General features: G+C 40.5%; 2 protein-coding genes across 2 annotated transcripts; both read left to right on the top strand.

Moving 5' to 3' along the window:
- LOC107372328 (V-set and immunoglobulin domain-containing protein 1) lies at window positions 1–18,407 on the top strand. Its single transcript, XM_015940538.3, has 6 exons — window positions 1–1,170; window positions 1,263–1,964; window positions 2,559–2,675; window positions 10,767–10,810; window positions 10,895–18,202; window positions 18,317–18,407. The coding sequence occupies exons 1-5, from the start codon at window positions 1,116–1,118 to the stop codon at window positions 11,009–11,011; spliced, it is 1,035 nt and encodes a 344-aa protein (XP_015796024.1). The 5' UTR covers window positions 1–1,115; the 3' UTR covers window positions 11,012–18,202; window positions 18,317–18,407.
- On the top strand, window positions 18,210–24,631 carry LOC107372327 (uncharacterized). The gene is made up of 4 exons (XM_015940537.3): window positions 18,210–19,012; window positions 19,105–19,212; window positions 19,284–19,321; window positions 24,468–24,631. The coding sequence occupies exons 1-4, from the start codon at window positions 18,475–18,477 to the stop codon at window positions 24,594–24,596; spliced, it is 813 nt and encodes a 270-aa protein (XP_015796023.2). The 5' UTR covers window positions 18,210–18,474; the 3' UTR covers window positions 24,597–24,631.
- The last annotated feature ends 81 nt before the right edge of the window (window positions 24,632–24,712 follow it).

The raw sequence follows: 24,712 nt of genomic DNA, 5'->3' as shown, positions 1-24,712 counted from the left end.
CAGTGTTTTAGATCCATTTGTCAGATGTTTTATGGTTACTGAAGTAGAAATGTAACGGTTTTATTGACTTTGTTAGTTTTTCTGGACAACTTGTGGTTTTTTTAATCCTGCTGCCTCTGCAAGGTTGACCACACATTCTCAATGGGATTAAGGGCTGGGGAGTCCTCACCCATGGTCCTGAGCTTTGGGTAATTATCAAAAGAACAAGAACATGAACACAAGTGGCTGAAATGAGTTTCCTTTGCAAGGAGGCCAAGCTCAGCCGTGAGCTGTTTTTACAGGACTGGCTGTCTCTCACCGTCCCCGTAAAAAGGCGACTAATCTGTTCGTCCGCTCGCACGGCCAAAAGCTCCATGGTCTCCGCGTCCGTCCAGTTTGCCATGTTGTTGGTGGTTGAAAGATACTAGTGAGAGGCCATGTTTATCTGTGTTTATATGCCTTCCGGCCGGCAGCATACGTCACCAACGCGACCACCCTCTTTTGCGGGGGAACCTCCCACAGTCGCTCCAAAGTGATTAGCGGGGCTGACAAGCATTTAGCCGTCAGAGGCGAGGGGTTGATGTGGCAAGATTACTACCAAGCGTGGCGGAACGAATGCCACGATATTTGCGCAACGCTATGCCGGCATGGCGCGTTTATAGACATACCATCGCGGTAATATTACGCTGATTTGCCGGCATGGCGTGTCCTATAAAAGCACCTTCGGAGTTAGGGTAAGGAGCTCAGACATCTCATAGAGGCTGGGTGCTGAGCCACTTCTCCTTTGACAGGAGCCAACTGAGGTGATTAGAGCACACACTGGTAAGAGCATCTACTCTTGCAAAAATATAACTTGTTGAAGGTTTTTTAGAACAAATAAACTGATGAAGAATCTTTGGATGTAAGGTTATTTATTCTTTGTTCACTTGATGGGACCACTCATCTAATTATTAGATTTGTCTAATCAGTGCTTTTAGGTGTGAGGGGTCTCAGAAGTTCAGTTTCTTCTCATATCAAACTCGTCTGTAGGTGGCTGTGATGAGGTCACGTTCCTCTGTAGCGAATAAGCACAGTCCTTTCCCTGCTTTGTTTCAAGATGCTTTCATGCTCTCATTCAACACAACCATTTCATCACAATGACACCTTCAAAGCCTTTTTTCTATTTAATGGGTGTGCTGCTCTGGAACCTGGGTGAGTCTAGATTTCAGCTGAACTTTTAGACTTGCTATTTATGAGGAATACAATTAAGGAATTAAAGTAACTACTTTTGTTTTTTACCTTAGCGGAGACGAATGATGTGGAACCAATAGTGCGTCGGGACTCTCCTGGCTTTCTAACGTCTCATATTGGTGGAGATGTGACTCTGAGCTGCACTCATCAAAGTGTTGCTGTTAGATATTACTGGTACAAACAAACTCTGGGACAAAAGCTGAAACTGGTCTCCATTAGCTATAAATATGATGAAAGTGGAACATTTTATGATGATTTCAAGGACAATCCCCACTTCAAACTGAAAACTGAACATGGGAAAAGCCAGTTACAAATATCTGACCTACGGCTTTCAGACACAGGGACTTACTTCTGTGCAAGCGGTCTGTCATTTATGTTTGAATTTGGAGAGGGGGCCACAGTCATAGTGAAAGATTCAGGTTTGGAGAACACAGCTTTGGTCCTTCAACCAGCATCTGAGACCGTCCAGTCAGGAGACTCTGTGACTCTGAACTGTTCAGTCCATACTGGGACCTGTGATGGAGAACACAGTGTTTACTGGTTCAAGGACTCTGAAGATTCTCATCCAGGACTTATTTACAGCCACGGAGGCAGGAATGATCAGTGTGAGAGGGAACCAAACACACTAACACACACCTGTGTGTACAACCTGCCTCTGAAGAACCTGAATGTGTCTGATGCTGGGATTTACTACTGTGCCGTGGCCTCATGTGGACACATACTGTTTGGAAACGGGACCAAGCTGGAAATGACGAGTGAGTTTTTCTTTTTGCTGATGTTAAAGACGAATTTCTGTCTAAAAAAAAATTAACAAATAAATAATAAATCTCTTTACAATGTTAGGAAAATAGAGATTAGCTCAAAGGACTAAATGCAGAAAGCTCACTGCTTTCTTAATCTCCATGGTTTTACAGCAATCATCTTAAACCACATTTTATAAATATTCATTTTCATAAACCTTGCATTAGGACAAAAAAGTGCAAAAAATATGACGGATTAGGAAATATTGCAAGCAAAACCAGGAGTGCAATAGTTTGCTAGATTCTATACAAATTTTTGCTGCGATTAACCACAGAATATTAAACAATTTAAACAAAAAATAAACAAGAAAAGAAAACGTTTAAGTATAAAGTTTTATTAAATCCTAAATACATTGCTATAATATTATTGAGATTAGAGGTTTTAAACTTTAACTTTGCACTAATAAACTGTTAGCTTGGCAATGAGCAGATACAATTTTAATTGTTTAAAACATTTTCTAAGAAATCCATGTTTGAACAACCACTTTAGTTTTTGCAGTTCATCTAAACTTTATTTTCAAAATCTCAGTGTTTCTCTTGTATTTGCAGGTGAGGTGTACTTGGTATACCTACTAAGTGGAGTGTTGATCTTCACCATCACCCTGAGTGCTTTATTGGCTGTTGTTCTGTACAAGCTGCAACAAAAGGGCCTGAGCCGAACCTCAGGTAACTGCTGCTCTACACAAGAATCACCCCCTTTTGAGACTTCATTCTTTTTGCTTTAAAGCCTCAAATGGAAACACAAACAAAAAGGATCTTTTAGCAGCTTACTTATCCAACACAACCATTCCTTGCAAAAGAAGAAGGTTAATTCAATTCAATTCAATTCAAGTTTATTTATATAGCGCCAAATCACGACAAGAGTCGTCTCAAGGCACTTCACATAATAAACATTCCAATTCAGGTCAGTTCATTAAGCCAATCAGAAATAATGTTTCCTATATAAGGAACCCAGCAAATTGCATCAAGTCACTGACTAGTGTCAGTGACTTTACAGCAATCCTCATTGTCAGAAAGGGTTATAGTTATGGCAGTTTTACAAGATCCATTTGTAAAGTTACCCCACTCTTATTTTGGTGGTCCAGTTTGTGACATCACTTCCTCTAGATAGTCACTTCCTGTAAAGCCGTTTCTACCATTTTGTCCAAGCTGTTGGTGATGGCAGACAGCCTCGTGTGCGTTCATGACTGATATACCACACGGAACCACAGAAATGTACAGATGTCCATACTTCAACTGTCATTAAATACGTAAAACTGTCTCTCCATGCCCTGCTCTCTGACCGGAGCCCTTATCTTGAAGATACTGTCAGATCAGCAAATAACTTCCAGAGTTCCCACTCTATCACATGTGGCGTTGTTGGCAGGATGGACAAATGGATCTTGTAAAACTGCCATAACTATAACCCTTTCTGACACTCATACTAGGCAAGCATAAAGCGACAGTGGAGAGGAAAACTCCCTTTTAACAGGAAGAAACCTCCAGAGAATCCCATCTCAGTATAAGCAGCCATCCTCCACGACTCACTGGGGATCGAGAAGAAAGAGCACACACACACACACACACACACACACACACACACACACACACACACACACACACACACACACACACACACACACACACACACACACACACACACACAAGTAATGTGTTTATAGTTTTATTGTGATGTCTTAGTAAATATTCTATTTGGCGAGAGATAAACTTTATTGTATTTATCCTAGTGGATCTATAATTAAACGGATAAACTAGTAGTAGCACATCCAACGTCAAGGAAAGCAAAAAGCCATTATCAGGAGAAGGAGAATGTTTAAGTGGTTAGCAGCAGTGTGTTAGACGATGGCCCCCTCCATGAGGCCACCACAGCTCAGCAGAACGTCATTGTAGCTTCTTCTGGGGAGAAAAACACTTAGAGAGAAAATAAAGTTAACAGCTGAAATAGCAGGAAATAATACAGTTAAAGAGCAGACTGTAGAAGAAAGCAGTAGAGTGTGAAAAGTGGTCAGTGTATCCTCCAGCAGTCTAAGCCTATAGCAGCATAACTACAGAGATAACTCTGGATAATCTATCCTATTTAGATGGAGGCATGTTGGAGGCAGGGCAAGGGAGAGCCGTCTTTACCGACTGTACACTCCACCTCCCTCTACTCCCCCACTAGTCCAGATTTAGGCTAACATCAGATTTTAACCATAGGCCCTATCAAATAAAAATGTTTTAAGCCTATTCTTAAAAGTAGACAAAGTGTCTGCCTCACGGACTAAAGCTGGGAGCTGGTTCCACAGGAGAGAAGCCTGATAACTAAAAGATCTGCCTCCCATCCTAATTTTAGATATTCTGGGAACCACCAGTAGACCTGCAGTCTGAGAGCGAAGTGCTCGGTTAGGAACGTATGGAACAATCAGATCACTGATGTATGATGGAGCTTGATTATTAAGAGCTTTATATGTGAGAAGAAGGATCTTAAAATCTATTCTGAATTTAACAGGTAGCCAATGTAGGGAAGCTAAGACAGGAGAGATATGATCTCTCTTTTTAATTCTCATCAGAAATCTAGCTGCAGCATTTTGGACAAGCTGAAGACTTTTAACTACATTCTGTGGACTTCCTGAGAGTAAGGAATTACAGTAATCCAGTCTTGATGTAATAAATGCATGAACTAGTTTTTCAGCATCACTCCTGGAAAGGATGCTTCTAATCTTAGCAATATTCCGAAGGTGGAAAAAGGAAATCCTACAAACTTGTGAAACCTGGGATTTGAATGACATGTCCTGGTCAAAGATAACACCAAGGTTCCTTACTTCGTTCTCGGAGATTAATGTAATGCCATTCAGGTCAGGAGATTGGCTAAGCAATTTCCTTTTCTGGATTTCTGGTCCAAAGATGAGAACTTCCGTCTTGTCTTGATTTAAAAGCAAAAAGTTTAGAGTCATCCAACTTTTTATATCCTCAAGACAAGCCTGTAATCTACCCAACCGATTAGGTTCATCGGGGTTAATGGATAAATATAACTGAGTATCGTCGGCATAACAGTGGAAGTTTATCCCATGCTGTCTAATGATTGCACCAATTGGGAGCATATATATAGTAAAAAGAATTGGTCCAAGCACTGAACCCTGTGGTACTCCGCAAGTAACCCTGGAGTATGAAGAAGATTTGTCATGTACATTTACAAAATGAAATCTGTCAGACAGGTAGATTTAAACCAGCCTAATGCTTTTCCTTTGATCCCTACAACATGTTCAAGTCTTTCTAAAAGAACATTGTGATCAGCTGTGTCAAAGGCAGCACTGAGATCTAACAAGACTAGAACAGACACAAGATTCTTATCTGAGGCCATGAGAATATCATTTGTAACTTTCACTTATGCAGTTTCAGTGCTGTGATACTCTCTAAAACCAGACTGAAATTCCTCAAACAGAGCATTGGTGTTTAAATGCTCACATACTTGGATGGCCACTATTTTCTCCAGGACTTTGGATAAAAATGGAAGGTTAGATATTGGTCTATAATTCATTGGGTCATCTGGATCCAGAGAAGGCTTCTTAAGTGAAGGTTTGATTACAGCAACCTTGAAATCTTGTGGTACATACCCATTTACTAAGGATATATTGATTATATCTAGAATGGGGGCAGTAACCAAAGGAAATGCATCTTTAAATAATTTGGTTGGGATTGGATCCAAAATGCAAGTTGAAGGTTTAGATGACGCTAATATTTTTGATAACTCTGAAAGCTCAACTGGATCAAAACGGTTCAAGCACAGATGAGGTTCTAAAGTCACCTCTGATGCTGCCTCACTTACTGAGGAAGAAGAAATCGCATTAGGGAGGATGCTAAAGATTTTGTTTCTAATAGAATTAATTTTACTTGTAAAAAATCCCACGAAGTCGTTGCTGCTGAGGGCTAAGGGAATAGATGGCTCAGAGCTATGATTCTGTGTAAGTTTAGCAACTGTACTGAAAAGAAATTTAGGATTATGCTTATTCTCCTCAATTAGTGCTGAAAAATAAGCAGTTCTAGTTTGTTGAAGCTTATTTTTATAAAGCACAAGACTATTTTTCCAGGATAGGTAGGCCTCCTCATGGTGCATAAAGCGCCATGTTCTCTCCAATTTCCTAGAGTTTTGTTTTAAAGCTCGTAAATGAGAATTAAACCAGGGAGCCAAATTCCTGTCCCTAATTACCTTCTTTTTTAAAGGGGCTACATCATCTAATGCCACACGTAAAGAGGAATTCACATGATGAACTAAGGCATGAATTTGTGAGGGGCTAGAACTGAAAATATTGCCCTCTGCTACGTTCCTCTGAGATGCTGAGGACAGTAAAGATGGAACAGTTGATTTAAAAGATGCAACTGCGTTGTCAGATAGAGACCGACTATAGTGAAATTCACTTTCATGTCTCGAGAACTCAGTTATAAAAAACTCAAAGGTTATCAGAAAGTGGTCCGAGAGGACTGGATTATGTGGAAAGATCGTTATTTCCTCACACTCTATGCCATAAGTCAGCACAAGGTCCAATGTATGATGGCAGGAGTGGGTGGAGCTATGTATTCTTTGAGTGAAACCAATTGAGTCTAAGATATTACTAAAGACTACATTGAGGCTATCATTTTTAATGTCCACATGAATATTAAAATCCCCCACTATATTTAGCACCAAATCAGATAAAAAATCAGAGATCTGATCCAAAAACTCAGAGTAAGGGCCTGGTGGACGATATAAAACTACAAACAAGAGTGGTTTTACAATTTTGCAATCTGGATTAGGAAAACTAAGAATAAGATGTTCAAACGAACTGTAGCTATTAATCTGTAAGGGACTGATTAATAAGTCCAAATGAAAAATAGTTGCCACTCCTCCTCCTCGCCCTGTACTTCGAGCAATATGATGATTTAAATAATTTGAAGGAGTTGACTCGTTTAAGCTAACATAGTCCTCTTGCTGCAGCCAGGATTCTGTGAGAGAGAGCAAAGAGATTTGATTATCGCAAATCAAGTCATTAACTAACAAAGTCTTAGAAAAAATGGATCTAATGTTCAACAACCCACATTTAATTTTTCTAGTTTTCTGCTCAGTTGAATTTGTTCTAATATTTATGAGATTTCCATGATTTGCTTTATTAAGCCTGATATTTAATCTGTGTGATTTTGGCCGTGGGCAGGACACTGTCTCTATGGGGTAGTGGGTGGGTAACAGTACAGAAGCTGCAGAGGGGTGGGTTAAACTACGTCTCTGCTTCCTGGTCTGGACCCTGGGTTGTCATGGAGGACTAATAAAACTGGCCATGTTCCTAGAAAGAAGAGCTGCTCCATCCAAAGAGGGATGGATGCCGTCTCTCCGCATCAGACCAGGTTTTCCCCAAAAAGTTTTCCAATTATCAATGTAGCCCACGTTGTTTTCAGGACACCACCTAGACAGCCAGCGGTTGAAGGACAGCACGCGGCTAAACATGTCGTCACTGGTCCGATCAGGCAGGGGGCCAGAGAAAATTACGGAGTCCGACATTGTTTTGGCAAACTTACACACCGAATTTTAGTGACCTCCGATTGGCGTAACCGGGTGTCGTTACCGCCAGCGTGAATAACAATCTTACTGTATTTACGCTTATCCTTAGCCAGCAGTTTCAGATAAGATTTAGTGTTGCCCGCTCTGGCCCCAGGTAAACATTTAACTATGGTTGCTGGAGTCTCTAATGCCACGTTTCTGACGTTTCTGTATTGGTAAACATTCCAATACAGGTAAGTTCATTAAGCCAATCAGTAAAACGTTTCCTATATAAGGAACCCAGCAAATTGCAAAGAGTCACTGACTAGAGTCAGAGTCCTTACAGAAATCCTCATACTAAGCAAGCATTTAGCGATAGTGGAGAGGAAAACTCCCTTTCAACATGTAGAAACCTCCAGAGGATCTTGGCTCAGTATAAGCAGCCATCCACCACGACTCACTGGGGATGGAGAAGACAGAGCACACACACACACACACGCACGCATGCACGCACTCACACACACACACACACACACACACACACGCACGCACGCACGCACTCACACACACACACACACACACACACACACACACACACACACACACACACACACACACACACACACACACACACACACACCAAGTAGTGTTTCTATGGTTACATTGTGATTTCTTAGTAAATATTCTGTTTGGCGAGAGATAAACTTTATTGTATTTATCCTAGTGAATCTATAATTAAACAGGTAAACTAGTAGTAGCACATCCAACGTCAAGGAAAATAAAAAGTTATTATAAGGAGAGGGAGAATGTTTAAGTGGTTAGCAGCAGTGTGCTAGACAATGACCCCCTCCATGAGGCCACCACAGCTCAGCAGAACGTCATTGTAGCTTCTTCTGGGGAGAAAAACACTTAGAGAGAAAATAAAGTTAACAGCCGAAATAGCAGGAAATAATACAGTTAAAGAGCAGATTGTAGAAGAAAGCAGTAGAGTGTGAAAAGTGGTCAGTGTATCCTCCAGCAGTCTAAGCCTATAGCAGCATAACTACAGAGATAACTCTGGATAACCTAGCCTTTTAGATGGAGGCATGTTGGAGGCAGGGCAAGGGAGAGCCGTCTTTACCGACTGTACACTCCACCTCTGTCTACTCCCCCACTTGTCCAGATCTAAGCTAACATCAGATTTTAACCATAGGCCCTATCAAATAAAAATGTTTTAAGCCTAGTCTTAAAAGTAGACAATGTGTCTGCCTCACAGTAAAGCTCGTGAGTTGGTTCCACAAGAGAGGAGCCTGATAGCTAAAAGTTCTGCCTCTCATCCTATTTTTAGATATTCTGGGAACCACCAGTAAACCTGCAGTCTGACTTTACAGACTATATATATATATATATATATATATATATATATATATATATATATATATATATATATATATATATATATATATATTATATATACACTCATCAAAGTAATAATTGCAACACCTTTGTTTCAGCTCCAATTTTTCATGAGATGGACTTAAAGATCTAAAATTCATTCCAGATACACAATATTATCATTTCTCTCAAACATTGTTCACAAATCAGTCTAAATGTGTGATAGTGAGCACTTTTACTTTGCTGAGTGTCACACCCTGTCCTGTCTCCCCATTTGGTTCAGCCTGCGTCTCTGTTAATTGCTCCCACCTGCCTCTCGTTTTCCACTCACCCAAGCTCCCAGCCCTCTTGTATTTAAACCCCTTCAGTTCTGTGTCTCTTTGTGGATCATTGTTTCATTGTCCAGTCATTAAATACTTTTACTCGTACTGGTTTGTCTGCCTGCCTGCTTCCCTCACCCGCATGTGGATCCTTGCATCTGCTTCACTCACCGCCACATGCTGACACTGAGATAATCAATCAATCAATCAATCAATCAATCAATCAATCCACCAATCAATCAATCAAATTTATTTATAAAGCGCTTTTCAAACAAAGTGTGATTCAAAGTGCTTTACAAAATGACCCCAGATTCCCATAACAGGTTAAAAACATTAACAGACATATGCAAGCACACACACACACACACACACACACACACACACACACACACACACACACACACACACACACACACACACACACAAGTAAAAATTATTTTAGGCTGAGTCCAGATGAGCCAAGTATGGTAATGCAAGGAAACGCCATCAGAGGAGCCGTCTGTCCCGGCAGCATCAGGTCTTCCACACTAAGTCAGGGTGCTCAGTGGAGGAGGAGCATAGCCCCCCACCTATAGAGTGCCCAGGAAGCTACAGTCGACCACCGCTCCCGGGGCAGAGGGCCCCTACAGAGGAAACACTGGATTAAAATGAGTAAAAATATAAAGAGCTAATATAAATGACAAAAATTAGAAAATAAGTAATAAATAAAATGATATAGACAGTAAAATAATAATTTAAATAATAAAACTGTGCTAAAATATAATCATATAGAACATGCTAAGCAAGTAATAAAATATAATCATGTTAAATGAGAAATAAAACTGTAGAAAATATTTAGATAAAAGCTAACCTAAAAAGATGGGTCTTGAGTCTTGACTTAAAAACATCCCACCTCACAGGTGTGCCACATCTAGATACTGATCTGACATCATGAGTAGTGCACAGGTGTACCTTATACTGCCCACAACAAAAGGCCACCCTGGAATGTGCAAGACTTTTAAACAGTCAGGGGAGGTAACTACCATTTCCTCAGCAGACCGTGGTTACTAGCTTCCACCTGTGATCAGTTGTAATCAATGTGATGAGTGGAGCATAAAAACAGTTGTTCCTGTCTGGAACGTTCTCTGGCTTGGTAGTGCTGTAGACGAACATTCACCATGGACAGGAGCTTCACCTTTCAACAAAACAATGATTCAAAGCACACCGCTGATCATGTGACCCAGTCCGAGTTCAGACCAACGCTTACCATCCAGTTTTACTAAAGAAGAGTGGGCAAATATTGCTCCATCTTGAACATGGAACACAGTACATTTATGAAGTATCCCAAGAAAGTCAAGGCTGGTAAAATTGACATTGGGTGTCCTCAGTATTTCTTGATATTTGTAAGTTTCTAAACCATAATTGTGACATTTTTCAGTTGGATGTTACAGGGTAAGTAAAGCTGCTAAATATGTTGTTTGTGTTTATTTAAAGAAGTAAAGGAAACAAAATTCAAGTGTTTCAAAAGGGGGTGATTTTTTTTCTAAACAGTTTAGTTGAAAAAAAAATGTTATTTCAAACTTTTGTTTTGAACAGAGTTTCAAATAAGATTTGCATCTCAACAAACAACTAATGAAGAGGTAATTATCAGCTTGTATTATAAACTTAACATTGAAGAGCACATCCTACTGAATGATTCATTCCCATCCTTTTTTCTTTGTAAGCACGGTAACCAGAACACAGACAACCTCCATTATGCTGCTGTGGGTGTTAACACCAGATCAACAAGTCGCAGGATGAGCTCACACACACAGTGTGTTTACTCCAGTGTGAAACAATAGATTTGACATGAATCAACTCCAGTATTTACAGTTTGTGTTCGATCACAAATGGTTTTAACTGCAGAAGTCCATTCAGCATTTTTATACCTGAACATCCTTGCTTATATTTTAGTATTCTCTTAAAATAAACCTATGTGGAACACCGTGTGTGTCTTTTCATTATCTCTCTCTCTCTCTCTCTCTCTCTCTCTCTCTCTCTCTCTCTCTCTCTCTCTCTGTGTGTGTGTGTGTGTGTGTGTGTGTGTGTGTGTAAGAACATTTCAGTGCACAAAGAATTAAGCAATCCTCACTCGTCAGTGGGATTTGATATTAACATTAACACTAGTACTAATACGTATTTCTCCTAGATATTTTTTACACACCAATGTTTCTGGGATGAATTGGATAAGATTTTAGAGCAAGCTACTTTGAAAGTGTCCCTATTTTTTTTAAATTTTATTTCATTTAGAATGATATTTTCTATAAATTAACAAGTCAGTGGCACATTTGTCAGATGTAAATGTTTTATAACAGTGAGTATAAAGATGTTTATGTCCAGCGTTGGGAGTAATGTGGTACAAAAGTAGTTAATTACTGTAATGCATTGCTTTTTGCTGTAATGTGGTAATGTAAGGCATTACAGGGAAAGAAAATGGTAATATTTACTCGGTACAATTGTCAGTAACGCGGTAATTACAATGCATTTTTAAACCCAGAATCAAGATGTGTTCCTTAAAAATTCAAATTGCGGGAAACCCGAAGAAAGATCCAGTATCTGCATATATGACATCATTTATGGACTCAGCTTTGTGGGCATGAGCAGAGAGGACGCAGCGGTAACGGCTCAAATACTCCAGCTGCGTCCTGCATGCGGCCGCTGCAACATTCACAAAATCGCTCCACTAAAACAAAATAATTCACTTGCGATCGTTCATATCAGCGCATATTCTCTGGTATTTTGTGCTTTTCTGACGTGCTTTTTCTCAGCTGAGTTCATAATCTGGGCCCCGGTGATTTCAACTCATTACTGCTGGAGCGCCGCGCATGTGAAGATCCCTCTGGCTGATAGAAAGTACGAAGTCTAGGAAACAGTTTTTTCTGGAAGACGGAGAAAACATGCAGCATGCAGGAAGGTTAGAGAGAGAAAGGGCAGGAAATTATTCAAATAAAATCAAGAAAACAAAACAAAGTGCTTGAAAAGAAAAAAAGTAGGTAGATTTATCCCCAATACACATTTTTACCAGTGAAAAGCAATAATATAAGCATTTAATATTTATACATGTGATAGAATCAGATCACCCCAGAAGTCAGTCCCACATCCAGGGCCGTATCAAGGCATTTGGGGACCAAGGCAAATATAGGCTTGGAGCCCCCACCACCTCACTCCCTGCTCAGTTAATATAAGATGGCAGCGTGCTGAGAGTACAGATTGTTGTTGCTTTTAGTAAATAAACAATCATTTTAAAGCACTGTTATTATATCTGACTGTTTTTAACAGCAATCCTAGCTCAGACACCACATCACCTTCCACATATATGTCATGAGCTCACTGAGCGTCAGATTACCAGATTCATGTTGAAGTTGTTTTAGTGAAAGTAACTTAAAGTAATGCAAAAGTAGTGTAATGCCTTACATTTTAAAATCAGTAATATTGTAATGTAATGAATTACTTTAAAATGAGGGTAACAAGTAATAAATAATGCATTACAGTTTTGAAGTAACTTGCCCAACACTGACACTTTCAAAGTTTAGAAAAATGGTCTCTTTTTGACTTTGGTTGAGAACAATAATAAAGTGTCATGGATTTTATCAGTATGTTAATCAATAACCCATTTCCTATAGTGAGGAGAGAAGGAGACAATGAGCAGACAAGTCAAACAGTTATAACTGTGGCAAAGTGCCTCGAACATCCGGTCACAGAGTTTAGTTATAGAGAGGTAGAGATTGTGTGTGTGTGGGAAGTCAAGAATGTGTGTGGGTGCGTCATGCAAAGAGGCATAGAGCAATACATTTACATTCAGTTGATTGAGTCCATGATCAGGAATTAATAAACATAAATTTTTCCATAACATTCCCGCCTGTTTATCCGAATAGAACAACCAAACAAAAGGAAGCAACAAAACAAAACAAAACCAAATAAGGAAAACAAAAATAAGTTAAATAATAAGTAATTTTATCCACTTCCACAACTTGTCACCATTAACTATGAAAGCTACATCAATCACGAATCAAGGCATAGAAAGGGGGTAAACCAGGAAAGGTGATCATCTCAGTAGTCGTAAGGGCCAATAGGGTCCAAACAAGTAACTCAAGACAAAAATGATAAGCATCAAAACAAAAATAATAAGTAAAGTAATAAACACTACAATCAGATATGAAAGGTTCAGAATCAACATGATGAAGTGGGAACACAGCACGAGGTGCTGCAATCATATGTCTATTGCGGATCGTAATCTCAATCCTGTTAACTTGTCCAAAGAATCATTCCATACAAGGTTCAATACAAAAATCAGCAAACTAATAAGAACAAATAAGGTAATAAACACAATCTGGCAATCGTCAGCATAGAGATGGAACGATAGGCCATGTTTACAAAAGATTGACCCCAGAAGAAGCAAATAAATTGCAAACAAAAGAGGACCAAGGATCGATCCCTGCGGGACCCCCCAGCGGAGCCCCTCCCAAGAAGAAAAAACATCACCCAGTTTAAGACAGAATGTCCTGTTGTGGAGATACGATCTAAAACAATCCAAAGCAGACCCTTTGATCCCAACCCTTCGTTCCAAGCGATCAAGTAGAATTGCGTGGTCATCTGTGTCAAAAGCTGCCGTCAGATCTAACAACAGAAGCACCACAGATGTACCGTGATCTAGTTATAGATAGATATCATTTAAGACCCTCAGTAGAGCTGACTCTGTACTGCGGCCCCCTGACTCTGGAACTCTCCCCCCCGATCCTGAGATCAGTGGACTCAGTGGTCTCCTTTAAGAAGCAGCTGAAGACTCACTTGTTCAGGCTTTGGCTGGACCTTCATCATCACCCCTTCCTTATTCTGCTCTTTCTACTTATTTTGCCTTTCCCCGGAATCCACTGATTTCCTTCTTTCCTATTAATTTTCTCTGTCCCTTTCCTTACATTGTTATTTTTTTCATCAACGGAGCTAAAAACGCCATTTTCTAATCCGCTTTGCTTTACGCCCTGGATCACACATATGTTGTGCAGCAATTTAAATTTAACTAATGGTGGGTGTTTCTACCACGCCAGTTTGAGATTTATCAGCTTGTAAAAGTTCATAATTAGCATGACTATGACATGGTTTTTGGGACGAGTTTAACCCAAGACATGCAGAATTCACCACTCACGAGTCAATTAGAAAAATTAAAGAATTTTATTTAAAAAAATCGGGAACTAAGGGCGCACTGGATAAGGTCCAGTGGGGATTGCAAATGAACCGCAGCGTCTGAGGAGGGGAGAGCAGAGGAACAGATGAGTCCAGGGAGGTAAGTCTAAACTGGGAAGGTGCAGAGTAAAGACCTACGGGAAGCTGGGGGCTGAGGAATTGGGGAGGGTAGGTGGAGTGCCGGGGTGAATCCAAGAGGGGGTGTCCAGGAGAGGGGGCGTGAGGAGAGTGGGCCGGCAGGGAGGAGAGGAGAATGGTGATTGCCGCGTCCAGGAGATTTATGGGGCACAGGTGAGTAATCCAGTGGGATCGTGGAAATGTCCAAGTAGTCAATCAGAGGAGCCACAGGAAAACCAGAGAAGCTCCAGAAGCTTCACAAATCCAAGGAGATCCTGAGGAGTCAAGGTAAGGTCCACAAATGATCCAAAAATCCTGGGAACAGGTAAGCACAAGTATATCCACAAGGGTTCCAAAATCCAAAAATCACTAGAGTTAACCAGAAGACGCAAAGGGCTGGAACTACCGAGTTGTAGTTAATCATTCGGCGTCGAGGTGTCTTCTCCTCCTCCTCTTATAGCTGGACCCGCTGATTGTTAATGAGCTGCAGCTGGAGCCTCCCTCTCCTGAAACACAGCAGTTCAAAGCTGGAACAAAAATGAGAGGAGCACTCACCGCGGCACATGACAGACTGTAAATTAGATGTCAGCACGTCGCATATGTGACGTCACCACAGAATCTCTTCTCCTCTAGCGTAGCTGCTACTTACTACATGGTTAGATTTATGGTGGTTTATTCCTCCTGAAGGAAGGATTTGATGTTAGCTAAACTTACAGTAATATTCCCTCTGTTTTTCTCCATGTCTGGTTCGATGATATCACTTTCATGATGTGTATTTTTAGTCCTGGACTTATTTTCACACAAAACCTAAAATAACGATTCCCCCCCCCCCGTTCGAAAATAATCGAGTTCTTGGTATCAACCAAGCCCCCACAATGCGGGTGAAAAATTGAAGCAAACGCGGAAATGTAATAAATTGCAGTTCCACCCTCATCCACTAGGGGCTGGTGTCAGAAGCGAGCAAATCCTCATTGACTCCCATGTTAAAAATACCAATTTCACAGCAGAAATAAACATGTTTACAGCCTGGTACCAAAACATGTTTTTGGTTTAAATGATCTAGTTTACACTCATGACAACTCTGAGGGGGGTGAATTTTTTTCTCACTCTTCTGTTTAAGTGTATTAAAAGCCTAAAATTCTGTATAATTAATGAGCATCAGACCCACGTGACCACAGAGCTAGCTCCTGGGAAAGGCCTCAGTAGAGCCTCGGTCTGGCCTGGAAACTGTTCGGTCATTTTCAGTCCCTCAACTTAGACCATTTGTTGTAGCGTTTGTGCGTTCTTTTTGGATATTTTTTGTGCAATTGTTGGACAAAATGACTTGCTGTGGCATTAATTGCACTAATAGAGCGTCCAAGGAGTCTCCACTTCATTTTTTTCAGTAAGTAAAATTATATTTATGTATTTTAGGTCACTGCCGAGCTGAGCTTAGATTTTAACATGTACTGTTTAACCATGAAATTTAAATGTAATAGGGTAAAACCCAGTGCATTTAACATGATGCTGCACTTTAGAAAATGGGTTGAAATATAACATGTTGGTGGAGCTGGGTTCCGACTATCGGCTTGTGGAGCTCTCGGGAGACCCATGTTTCCCACCCGGTTCTCCCCTCCCCACAGCTCGGCGCATCTCTGTCTGATCGCAGCTTCTGTCTCCTGCGCGGGCTGCCGGCTTGTGGAGCTCTGGGATGGAAACTTTTCCACCCGGTTCTCCCCAGCGGCAGCTCTGCGCATCTCAGATCGCAGCGGCGCTTGTCTGCTGTGCGGCTGCCGGCTTGTGGAGCTCTCTGAGACCTCTGTGTTCCACCTGGTTTTACCCAGCGGTCAGCCCGGCGTATCTCTGACTCTGAAGCTCTGGTGTTGTGCACAGTTAACTCCGGTTGTAGCTAGGTTGCTACCTCCGTTAGCTTAGCTCCCACCTCCGCAATAGCTTTGGGTTAGCTTCAGGTTAGCTTGTAGCTAGTTCGACCGGGTGTCGTCAGTTGATCCCAGCCTTACAGCCCCACCCTCAGCTCCACCTCTCTTCCCTTTTGTGGAATTGTCTGGGCTTGACGGAACCTGTGACTCGGTCAAAATGGCGGTGGTGGCCACCTCCCATTTCTCCTCAAAAACGTGTTATTGGACCCTATGGAAACCCATTGTTCAATATTTATATGTCGATGGTATCAACATGCATGAATCATATCATATGTGAAATCCATGGCACATAACAAGCGGAATTAGAAAATAGCGTATTTAGCCCTGTTGACTTTTATTTCGTTCTTTTGGGGACCCATGATGCGGAAGTAAATGGGCGTGACATGAGCTCCCTATTTTTAAGTACTTTTAAAAATCTTTTTAATACTTTGATTTTTATTAATTTTTTTTTGCGAAGCACCTTGTGATTTTTATCTTGAGAGGCGCATGTAAAAGATTGTTTTCTTTGTCATTAGAAAGGTTTTATTTTCTTAAAATGTATTGTTTGTACTTTTGTCAATGTACATGTCAGGTCATTTATTTATATTTTTCTTTTATTAAAATCCCTCTATGACTGTTATCTGGGACAAGTAATTTATCTATATGAAGAAAAAAAGTTAAGTAAAAGAAAATGACCCTTGCCGAATCCCCATTCTCTACTAGACTAATGTAGTAATGTTCCATTCCGGTTTCTGCCTGATTGCCTAAGCCCATAAAGGGATTTTTCCAGCTTGCAGACCAGTTTTTCATTGGTTTTTCCTGTCACTTCATAACCTTCTGGCTGCTCAACGTAAACTTCTGAATCTATCGGTGTATGCAGGTATGCAGCTTTTGGTGTAAAATTAGATTCTCTTGTATTGCACACTACATCAGTACTCTTATATTTGTAAGGTTTGTGGTTGGAGAAAAAGTTCCTTCATAGTCTACAGCGGGGTTCTGGTTGTAACCTTTGGCTACATACCTTGCTTTATATTTTACTGATCCATCACCATTGTTTTTCTTCACATACACCCCTCTACCCCCCAGTGCTTTCCTTCCCTCAGGTAAGTTGGTTAGGGTAAACGTGTTGTTTTCTTTTAAGGATTGCAACGGAATACTATTGCATATATACACATATATACATATATACGATGGCTTGCCAGGCTTTTTTAAAATGTCTTTCTTACTTTTGTAGTTTTTTATTTTTTATTGTCACCGTTGATCGTTTTCCCTCAGCTTCCCAGTTTACACGGACTACTACACACTTGCATCTCATTAGATTGGCCAAAAAGTTTACTATTCTTTGGGTTCTTTAGTTCGGTGTCACATCCTCCTTCATGTTCATTCAGGGTTTTGGGCATTCTTTAGTAAGTTTTGTGCTTTTAAAAAACCTGTTATTAAAAACTTTTGTTAATTCTCTGACTCTGTGTCCAAGCCTTCATCTTGGGCCAATTTTTATGGGATTTTATGACAATAAGATACTTATATTTTATTAAAAAGAAGAAAAAAAACCTTCACGTTTTACAGACTACTGTTGCTAATTTAGGCTAACCTTCTCAAGAACAAACATCACAGGTTGATGTGGTCATGTGATCATGTTTCCTGTCTTGCTGCTTGTTGCTGGCCAATCAAACGCAGTCACGTCTCTTAAGTGTAGTGAAAATACAAAGCTTCTTTCCACTCGACACGATAATCCGAACACGATGATCTCTACACATTTTATCTCCTGCTTGGCTTGTTTTCTTCTAGGAACGATGGGTGAGAAGATTCTATGAATAATTATTATTATTGTTATTATTATACAGAGTTTAACAGCAATGTAAAGAATTGGTTCATGTTTCTTAATCTTATCACTTGTTTTCTAATTTATAGTTCAGGAGACTCATCTGACCGCATCATCTGTTCATCAAGACAGCAGTTTGGTCTCAGCTGATGTTGGAGACAGTGTGACTTTACGATGTTCCTTTGAGGGGACTGAATCAGCGTGGGTTTATTGGTATAAACAAACTCTGGGGCAAAAACCAAAACTCATGTCTAGTTTCTTCATATATGGGTCAGAAATCACATTTTATGACGAGTTTAGGAATGATCGTTTTACTTTAATTAGAGAAAAGCAAACAAACAGTTTAACTATTTCAGATCTGAAGGCTTCTGACTCGGCTTCTTATTACTGTGGCATTATGCACACACAAGTTTTGACTTTTGCAGAAGGTGCTACCGTAAGTGTAAAGGACACGGGCATCCAGACTTTGGTTCATCAGTCAGCATCAGAGACCATCCGGTTAGAAGGTTCTGTGACTCTGAACTGTTCAGTCCAGACTGGGACCTGTGATGGAGAACACAGTGTTTACTGGTTCAAAGACTCTAAAGACTCTCGTCCAGGACTCATTTACAGCCGCAGAGGCAGGAATGATCAGTGTGAGAGGGAACCAAACACACAAACACACACCTGTGTGTACAACCTGCCTCTGAACAACCTGAATGCGTCTCATACTGGGACTTATTACTGTGCTGTGGCCTCATGTGGACACATACTGTTTGGTAACGGAACAACTTTGAATTTCTCACGTAAGTAAAAATTCAGTTTGTGGTTAAAAACACGTAATTGTGTGTTTTGCGCAGACAGCTAAGATCTGTTTCTGATACCTGGGCCTCTGTAGGTGAGCTGGACTTCTTGGTGTATTTCTTGGCTGGAACTCTGACCACCCTACTGGTTGTTCTACTGGTTTTCTTGCTGTATAGGATGAAGAAAAGAAACCAGGCAGCAGGTACATAATTGAAGTGTCATTTGTACATGTACAATAGAAATGTAAAAAACCAGTATTTGTTTTGCACCCAGAGCCAAGCGTTCCTGCTGACGCTACAACAAGGAGACAGGTAAGACTAACACTAACCCAGTCTAGCAGCTTCACCATCAGCGTGTCTTGTGCGGTAACATTTCAGCCTGGATATATTGCGTACAACGGTGCAACAGCGCCATACACAAGTCAGGCAGTTCTTCAGATGAGCTGAACAAAAAAGATTATCCTCACTTATGCTGGCAGGTTCTTCACTCATAATTTTTAAGAATTAATTTAATTGCAGTGGTCTCTAGTAGGAATGAATGCCTTTTAAGATGTACTGTAAAAAGCTCAGATGTGCTTTCAGGAATTAGAAGATTGGCATCAGAGGAGAGCTTCAGACAGCAGGATTTGTAGTCTGTCTTCCTGATATTTGGACTTCTCACCCTGGATTGCCTAGCAGCTACATGTCTGCTACTGACCATGTTGCTTTGCGATATTGATGATTTATACTCACAAATAAAACAAGCAGATGATTTCAGAGTATCTGCGGGTCCTTAAAAAGTCTTAAATTAGCTTTTCCAAATTTAAGGCCTTAAAAATCCTTAAAAATGACAAATAATCCTTAAATACAGTTTCCAAAGGTCTTAAATTACGAAAGACCCAATAAACAAGGTTCTTTTATTTCTATAAAATTTTTGTGAATTTCTAGTTAGTGTTCAGAATTTTTTGTGTACGATGTTGGCATAAGCGGAACTGTACACATTCAGTTGGTTGTGAAAGGGGGCTATTTTTAGATGAGCACATTAGCTGGTTAAGCTAGTGGGAGCTTGCGCCATGGGGAAGTGCAAGTTTAATGGTAACTGGATGGCTAATCCCACGTTCGCAATGTGGTTAGCACCGGTTCCAGGCAATAGCTTGGAATTATAGTTTAAATTTAATTGAAAAAAATAGCTTAAATTTGGTCAAAGTGGCCTTAGAAAAGGTCTTAGAAAGTCTTAAATGTGGCTTCCTTAAACCTGCAGATATCCTGTCATTTTCATAAATACGTAAACATGGTTTCTCAGTGAATTACCTCTTTAAAGAAGTAACGAAGTTGACAGCTAAAGAACAGAAAAAGTACAACTGATCTTTAAAGGCCTAAAGTGAAATGTTCATGCAACACATTGTCATTCCCAGCGCGTCAATAACAAACGCTTGGTCAGCCACCCTCCGCATCAGACCCCTGACGCCAAAAGTGCCCTTTTTCGTTACTTATGTGCGAAAAAGGGTTTTCCCTTTTCTGACTGCAGATCCCAATGCAGCGTAAAATTGACGTGATGAGATAGCTGCTGATGTGGCACCGAACCAGCTCATTTAACCGCACCTAAACCTTAATGTTTTGCTATTTTTAACCTTTCCCTCACCCTCATCCTAACCTTAACCCTCTTGCTACCTAAAACGTTACTCTCACTGTGATCAAGTGTCTGTTTCCCATGCATTCTGACTGAATTTTCGTATTTGCCGCCCAAGGGGAACGTTAGAACATACCATCTGGCGAGGGGGAGGTTACAAATACCCTCTACTTTTAACCTCCACCTTGGTAGTTGAAACCTCCCCCTCATGTTGCCTCGGTCCAAACCCGACCAATGACAAGGCGGCTCCCTCCGTTCACTTCATAGAGCCGGCTTTTAGAGTGACCAACACATCACTAACGTGTTCGCTAGCAAGATGGTTAAAGGGACTTTACGGAGTTTTGAATGTTTATGCTCGCGATTGCCCCCTCAGGCCAAAAGTGTAACGGCAGCTTCAATAGTAGGCTCGTGTACGAGGCGCGCATGCTGCACGTGCACACTCCTTAACGAAAATAACAGCTGAGACAGTCCCTTGTGTGTGTGTGTGTGTGTGGCCCGGAGGACAGAGGACAGGAGAACGCGCAGCTAATTAATTAAATAATTTGGTTCTGTACCTTTCTCTTCAGCACAGCCGACAAAGGTTTATGATGGGTCAGTCCTCCTGCATGCTCACATCATTCCCTTCCCTTGCTTGAAAAATTGTTCCAAAATGAAAGTTGAACCCACATCTTTTTATCTGTGAATTCAATGCCGTTCGGCGAGTCTCAAATAAAAATTTGGGCATCTTACTGTAAAAAAATATACCATTAATGTAAAAAGAAACTCTAAATGAACTATGTTCACATCCAGAATCAAACCCAGCTCCTCAGCACAAGAGTCCAACATCTTACTAGGTGAGCTAAAGCACCAGTGATGTCTTTCATACCTGTAACATTTATATCCTTGATGCAGTAGCGGTTTTAGGCACGGGCAGACAGGGCAGTTGCCCGGGGCGGCATTTTTTCATGACACAAAAGGGGCGCACAAGCGCGGAGTAAAAAAAAAAAAAGGAAATCTGCGCCGCACCGAGGTTTTCTATTATCTGTCATATGACAGTGTCTGGATTGGAAACAGCAAGTTGGCGCCCCCTGCAGCTGCAGGTGCTCCTGCTGACTGAGAACGTTCACGTGCTCTGTGTGTCTATGAAGAACAGGAAGGGGAGGGGTGCGGCGGGGGAATTCACCTCTGCGTCTTTCCCAAATGAAATGAGCGTGCAGGGGCTGAATACACTGTATTAACATGGCTAAAGTCAATCACATCTTAACGTTCTTCCATATTTCATTCATAATATCATAAATGCAGGCCTATCATTCTTTCAGGTTTCTCTGAATTGTGTGAAATGGCTGAATAAAAAAAGGAAAAACAAAACGGTTTTGTGGTCACCCCCCCATCAAGGTCAAATAGTTTAGTCCTGACTAAAGGAAACTTACTGAGTCAGGAGCCAAACAGAAGAGATGAACATAAAAAGGCTAAAACCACCAGGTGCCCCATTCAGGGGGAAAAAAAGAAAAAAAGAGCAGAAAGGTAAAGGTATGTAGCTCTCATGATGCATGTTTTCAATTTTTTGAACCAGTTAACTGCGATTTTAACGGTTAAATGCGGTCAACTAATTGCTAACAGAGCTAATAGGGCTGAAATATTTAAACAAATATTCAAATGGTTTGAAAAAAGTCCTTGAATCGGTTTTTACTGATTCAAACTAGGATTTGTTAAATGCTCACTGCAGCCTGTGGCCTGCCTGAACAACAACAAACACATGTTGATCATGTTCACATAATAATAAATAAAACAACTCTACAAGCAGAAGAAAACTCCCCAGTCACCACTAACTATCCTGTTTATTTATTGCAGATGGCTGCACTGATTATTTTTTACATGATTTGTTCTGTAAAAGGTGGCATTTTTGGTAGTCTACAGTTTTTTTATGTCAGTTTAAATTACAATTCCAGAGGCAAATCTAAAATATTATGGATCATGATAAAGATCTATTGGAGATCTACCCCAACTTTTGGACTGCTCTGCCAGTCACTGTGGCTCCAGCTGAGAGGAGCTTTTCAAAACTTGATCAAGTCATACCTGAGGTCAACTATGTTTCAGGGGCGGCTCACTAACCTGGCTCTGATTAGTATCAATCACTCAGTAGGGGAGCAGATTTCATGTGATGACATTATTGATGATGTTGCATCAAGGTTAGGTTTTAATTTTAGTTTGTGTTTTCTATTCTAAGTGCAATGCTGTAGTGATTATCTTTAGTTTGTTATGTGTGAAATATTTTTGCTATTTAGAATATTTATAATCTATTATGTTCATATATTCTTAATATTTAGTTATTGTTTGTTTTTGTATATTTGATTCGATATATTTTGATACAGTATATAATGTATAGTGATTTACATTCTGACAACTTCATAGTAATTAATGTAAATATGTGCAACTTAGAAAAATGAATGTTCAATAGTTGTTCTAGTAAAACATGCCTGTTTGTAGAAAACATGCATGTGTTCATGCAGGTGGGGTGGTGTGGTGGTGGTGGGGGGGGGGGGGGGGGCGGTTGGGGGGGCGCTCAAAGGGGGCCTCGCCCGGGGAGTAATTCGATGTAGAACCGCCACTGCCTTGATGACAGCTGAAACAACGTTCAAAGAACGGTTCGGAGTGAAAATGGCTATTTTGTTGCTAATTTGCAGGAAATATCTAGAAGAAAGTTCTACAGAAAGTAGCTAAGGGTCCTCAGAAATGTAGCTAGCTTTGTCACTAGGCGTTAGGAACAGCGACAAAGTGGCACTGCCTCTCTCTCTGCTGCTAAAGCTACGGATAGCAAATGCTACGGGCGATGCCTGAGCGTGAACGCGCATGAAGCAGCCTGCTCGACCCGAGCATCTCTCTTTTTCTGTGATTTTACAGAAAAACAGGCAATCACAGTAAAAATGCCAGGGCTCATTCTACAGGACCAGGGCATTGCAGGAGAACGTATGAAGAAGACATTTATTATTTCTATACATGTTTTGGCTGTCAGACTTCCATAATGCCCCTTTAAGGTTAGGATAGGGGTGAGGGGAAGGTTAGGGTGAGGTACAATGAGCTTGTTTGGTGCCCTGGCTGCGGACATCACATCGCAACAGTTTTACGCTGCATTGGGATCTGCAGTCATAAAAGGGAAAAACCCCTTTTCGCACATAAGTAACGAAAAAGGGCACATTTGGCGTCAGGGATGTGACGCAGAGGGTGGCTGACCAAGCGTTTGTTTTTGTCGCGCTGGGAGTGAGAATGTGTTGGTTCATGACACACATCTGGCTGTATTATCTCTGTGGTGTAAATATTAAAGATACCAGAAGGAATATATGAACCATTCAACAAAACAAAAGTTTTGTTTTGTTTTACATTTTGTAAAACAAAACAAAACAAAAACATTTATTTAGGATTATAAAGCACTTTAATTCTCAAACGCAGAGAAAAGTGATTCACAATCTCTTGCTTCTATTTTTAAGTTCTGAAACACCCAAAGGTGAAAGCATCCCATGAGGAAATCATCATGCTGGGGGACGGTGCTCACACTGAAACCGCCAAAAGGTTGACCTGAATGCAGGATTCTTATTAGAAGGAATTTAAAGAATTGTATAATGACATTAGTTAGTCAAAGCAAAGAGGCAAGAGTTTAAAAAAATACCACTTACGCTTTAGAGAATGTCCAGACACCCTTCTGTCAAATGTTTGATTCAAAATGTATAAAAAAATCAAAGTTTTAATTTGGTAAATCTTTTTTCTTTCAAATTTTACATTTTCCAGCTTCAGAAAGCATCTTGTCTCCCTTAGCTTCACACCTGCACCCAGTTTTTTCCTCTACTAACACTAAAACATCTGTTTGGTTTCCAGGCTAGCCATCACGATACATACAACCTCCACTATGCGTCTATAAATGTGCGGCAGTCCAAGAGGTCCAGACGACAGTCGGAGCACACCGAGACCAACTGTGTGTATTCCATTATAAAGCAGGATGAATAAACATTTTCACCCCTCTGGGAAAAGTCTCAGATAAACATGTTAGTGATTAATGTTTTCACTTGTTTATTTTATCTCTTTGCTTGTTTGATCAGTCTACTGTGCATTTACCTGTAGGA

The sequence above is a fragment of the Nothobranchius furzeri genome, chromosome 3, assembly GCF_043380555.1.
Source record: "Nothobranchius furzeri strain GRZ-AD chromosome 3, NfurGRZ-RIMD1, whole genome shotgun sequence".
Taxonomy (NCBI): Eukaryota; Metazoa; Chordata; class Actinopteri; order Cyprinodontiformes; family Nothobranchiidae; genus Nothobranchius; species Nothobranchius furzeri.
The sequence above is the reverse complement of the archived record's forward strand: the minus strand, read 5'-3'. Positions and strand labels throughout refer to the sequence as shown.

Coding starts and splice junctions, on each gene's coding strand:
- LOC107372327 (XM_015940537.3), top strand. CDS start 18,475: ATGTCTAGTTTCTTCATATATGGGTCAGAAATCACATTTTATGACGAG. Junction 19,013..19,104: donor AACAACTTTGAATTTCTCAC/GTAAGTAAAAAT, acceptor GGGCCTCTGTAG/GTGAGCTGGACTTCTTGGTG. Junction 19,213..19,283: donor GAAAAGAAACCAGGCAGCAG/GTACATAATTGA, acceptor TTTTGCACCCAG/AGCCAAGCGTTCCTGCTGAC.
- LOC107372328 (XM_015940538.3), top strand. CDS start 1,116: ATGACACCTTCAAAGCCTTTTTTCTATTTAATGGGTGTGCTGCTCTGG. Junction 1,171..1,262: donor TGTGCTGCTCTGGAACCTGG/GTGAGTCTAGAT, acceptor TTTTTACCTTAG/CGGAGACGAATGATGTGGAA. Junction 1,965..2,558: donor GACCAAGCTGGAAATGACGA/GTGAGTTTTTCT, acceptor TTGTATTTGCAG/GTGAGGTGTACTTGGTATAC.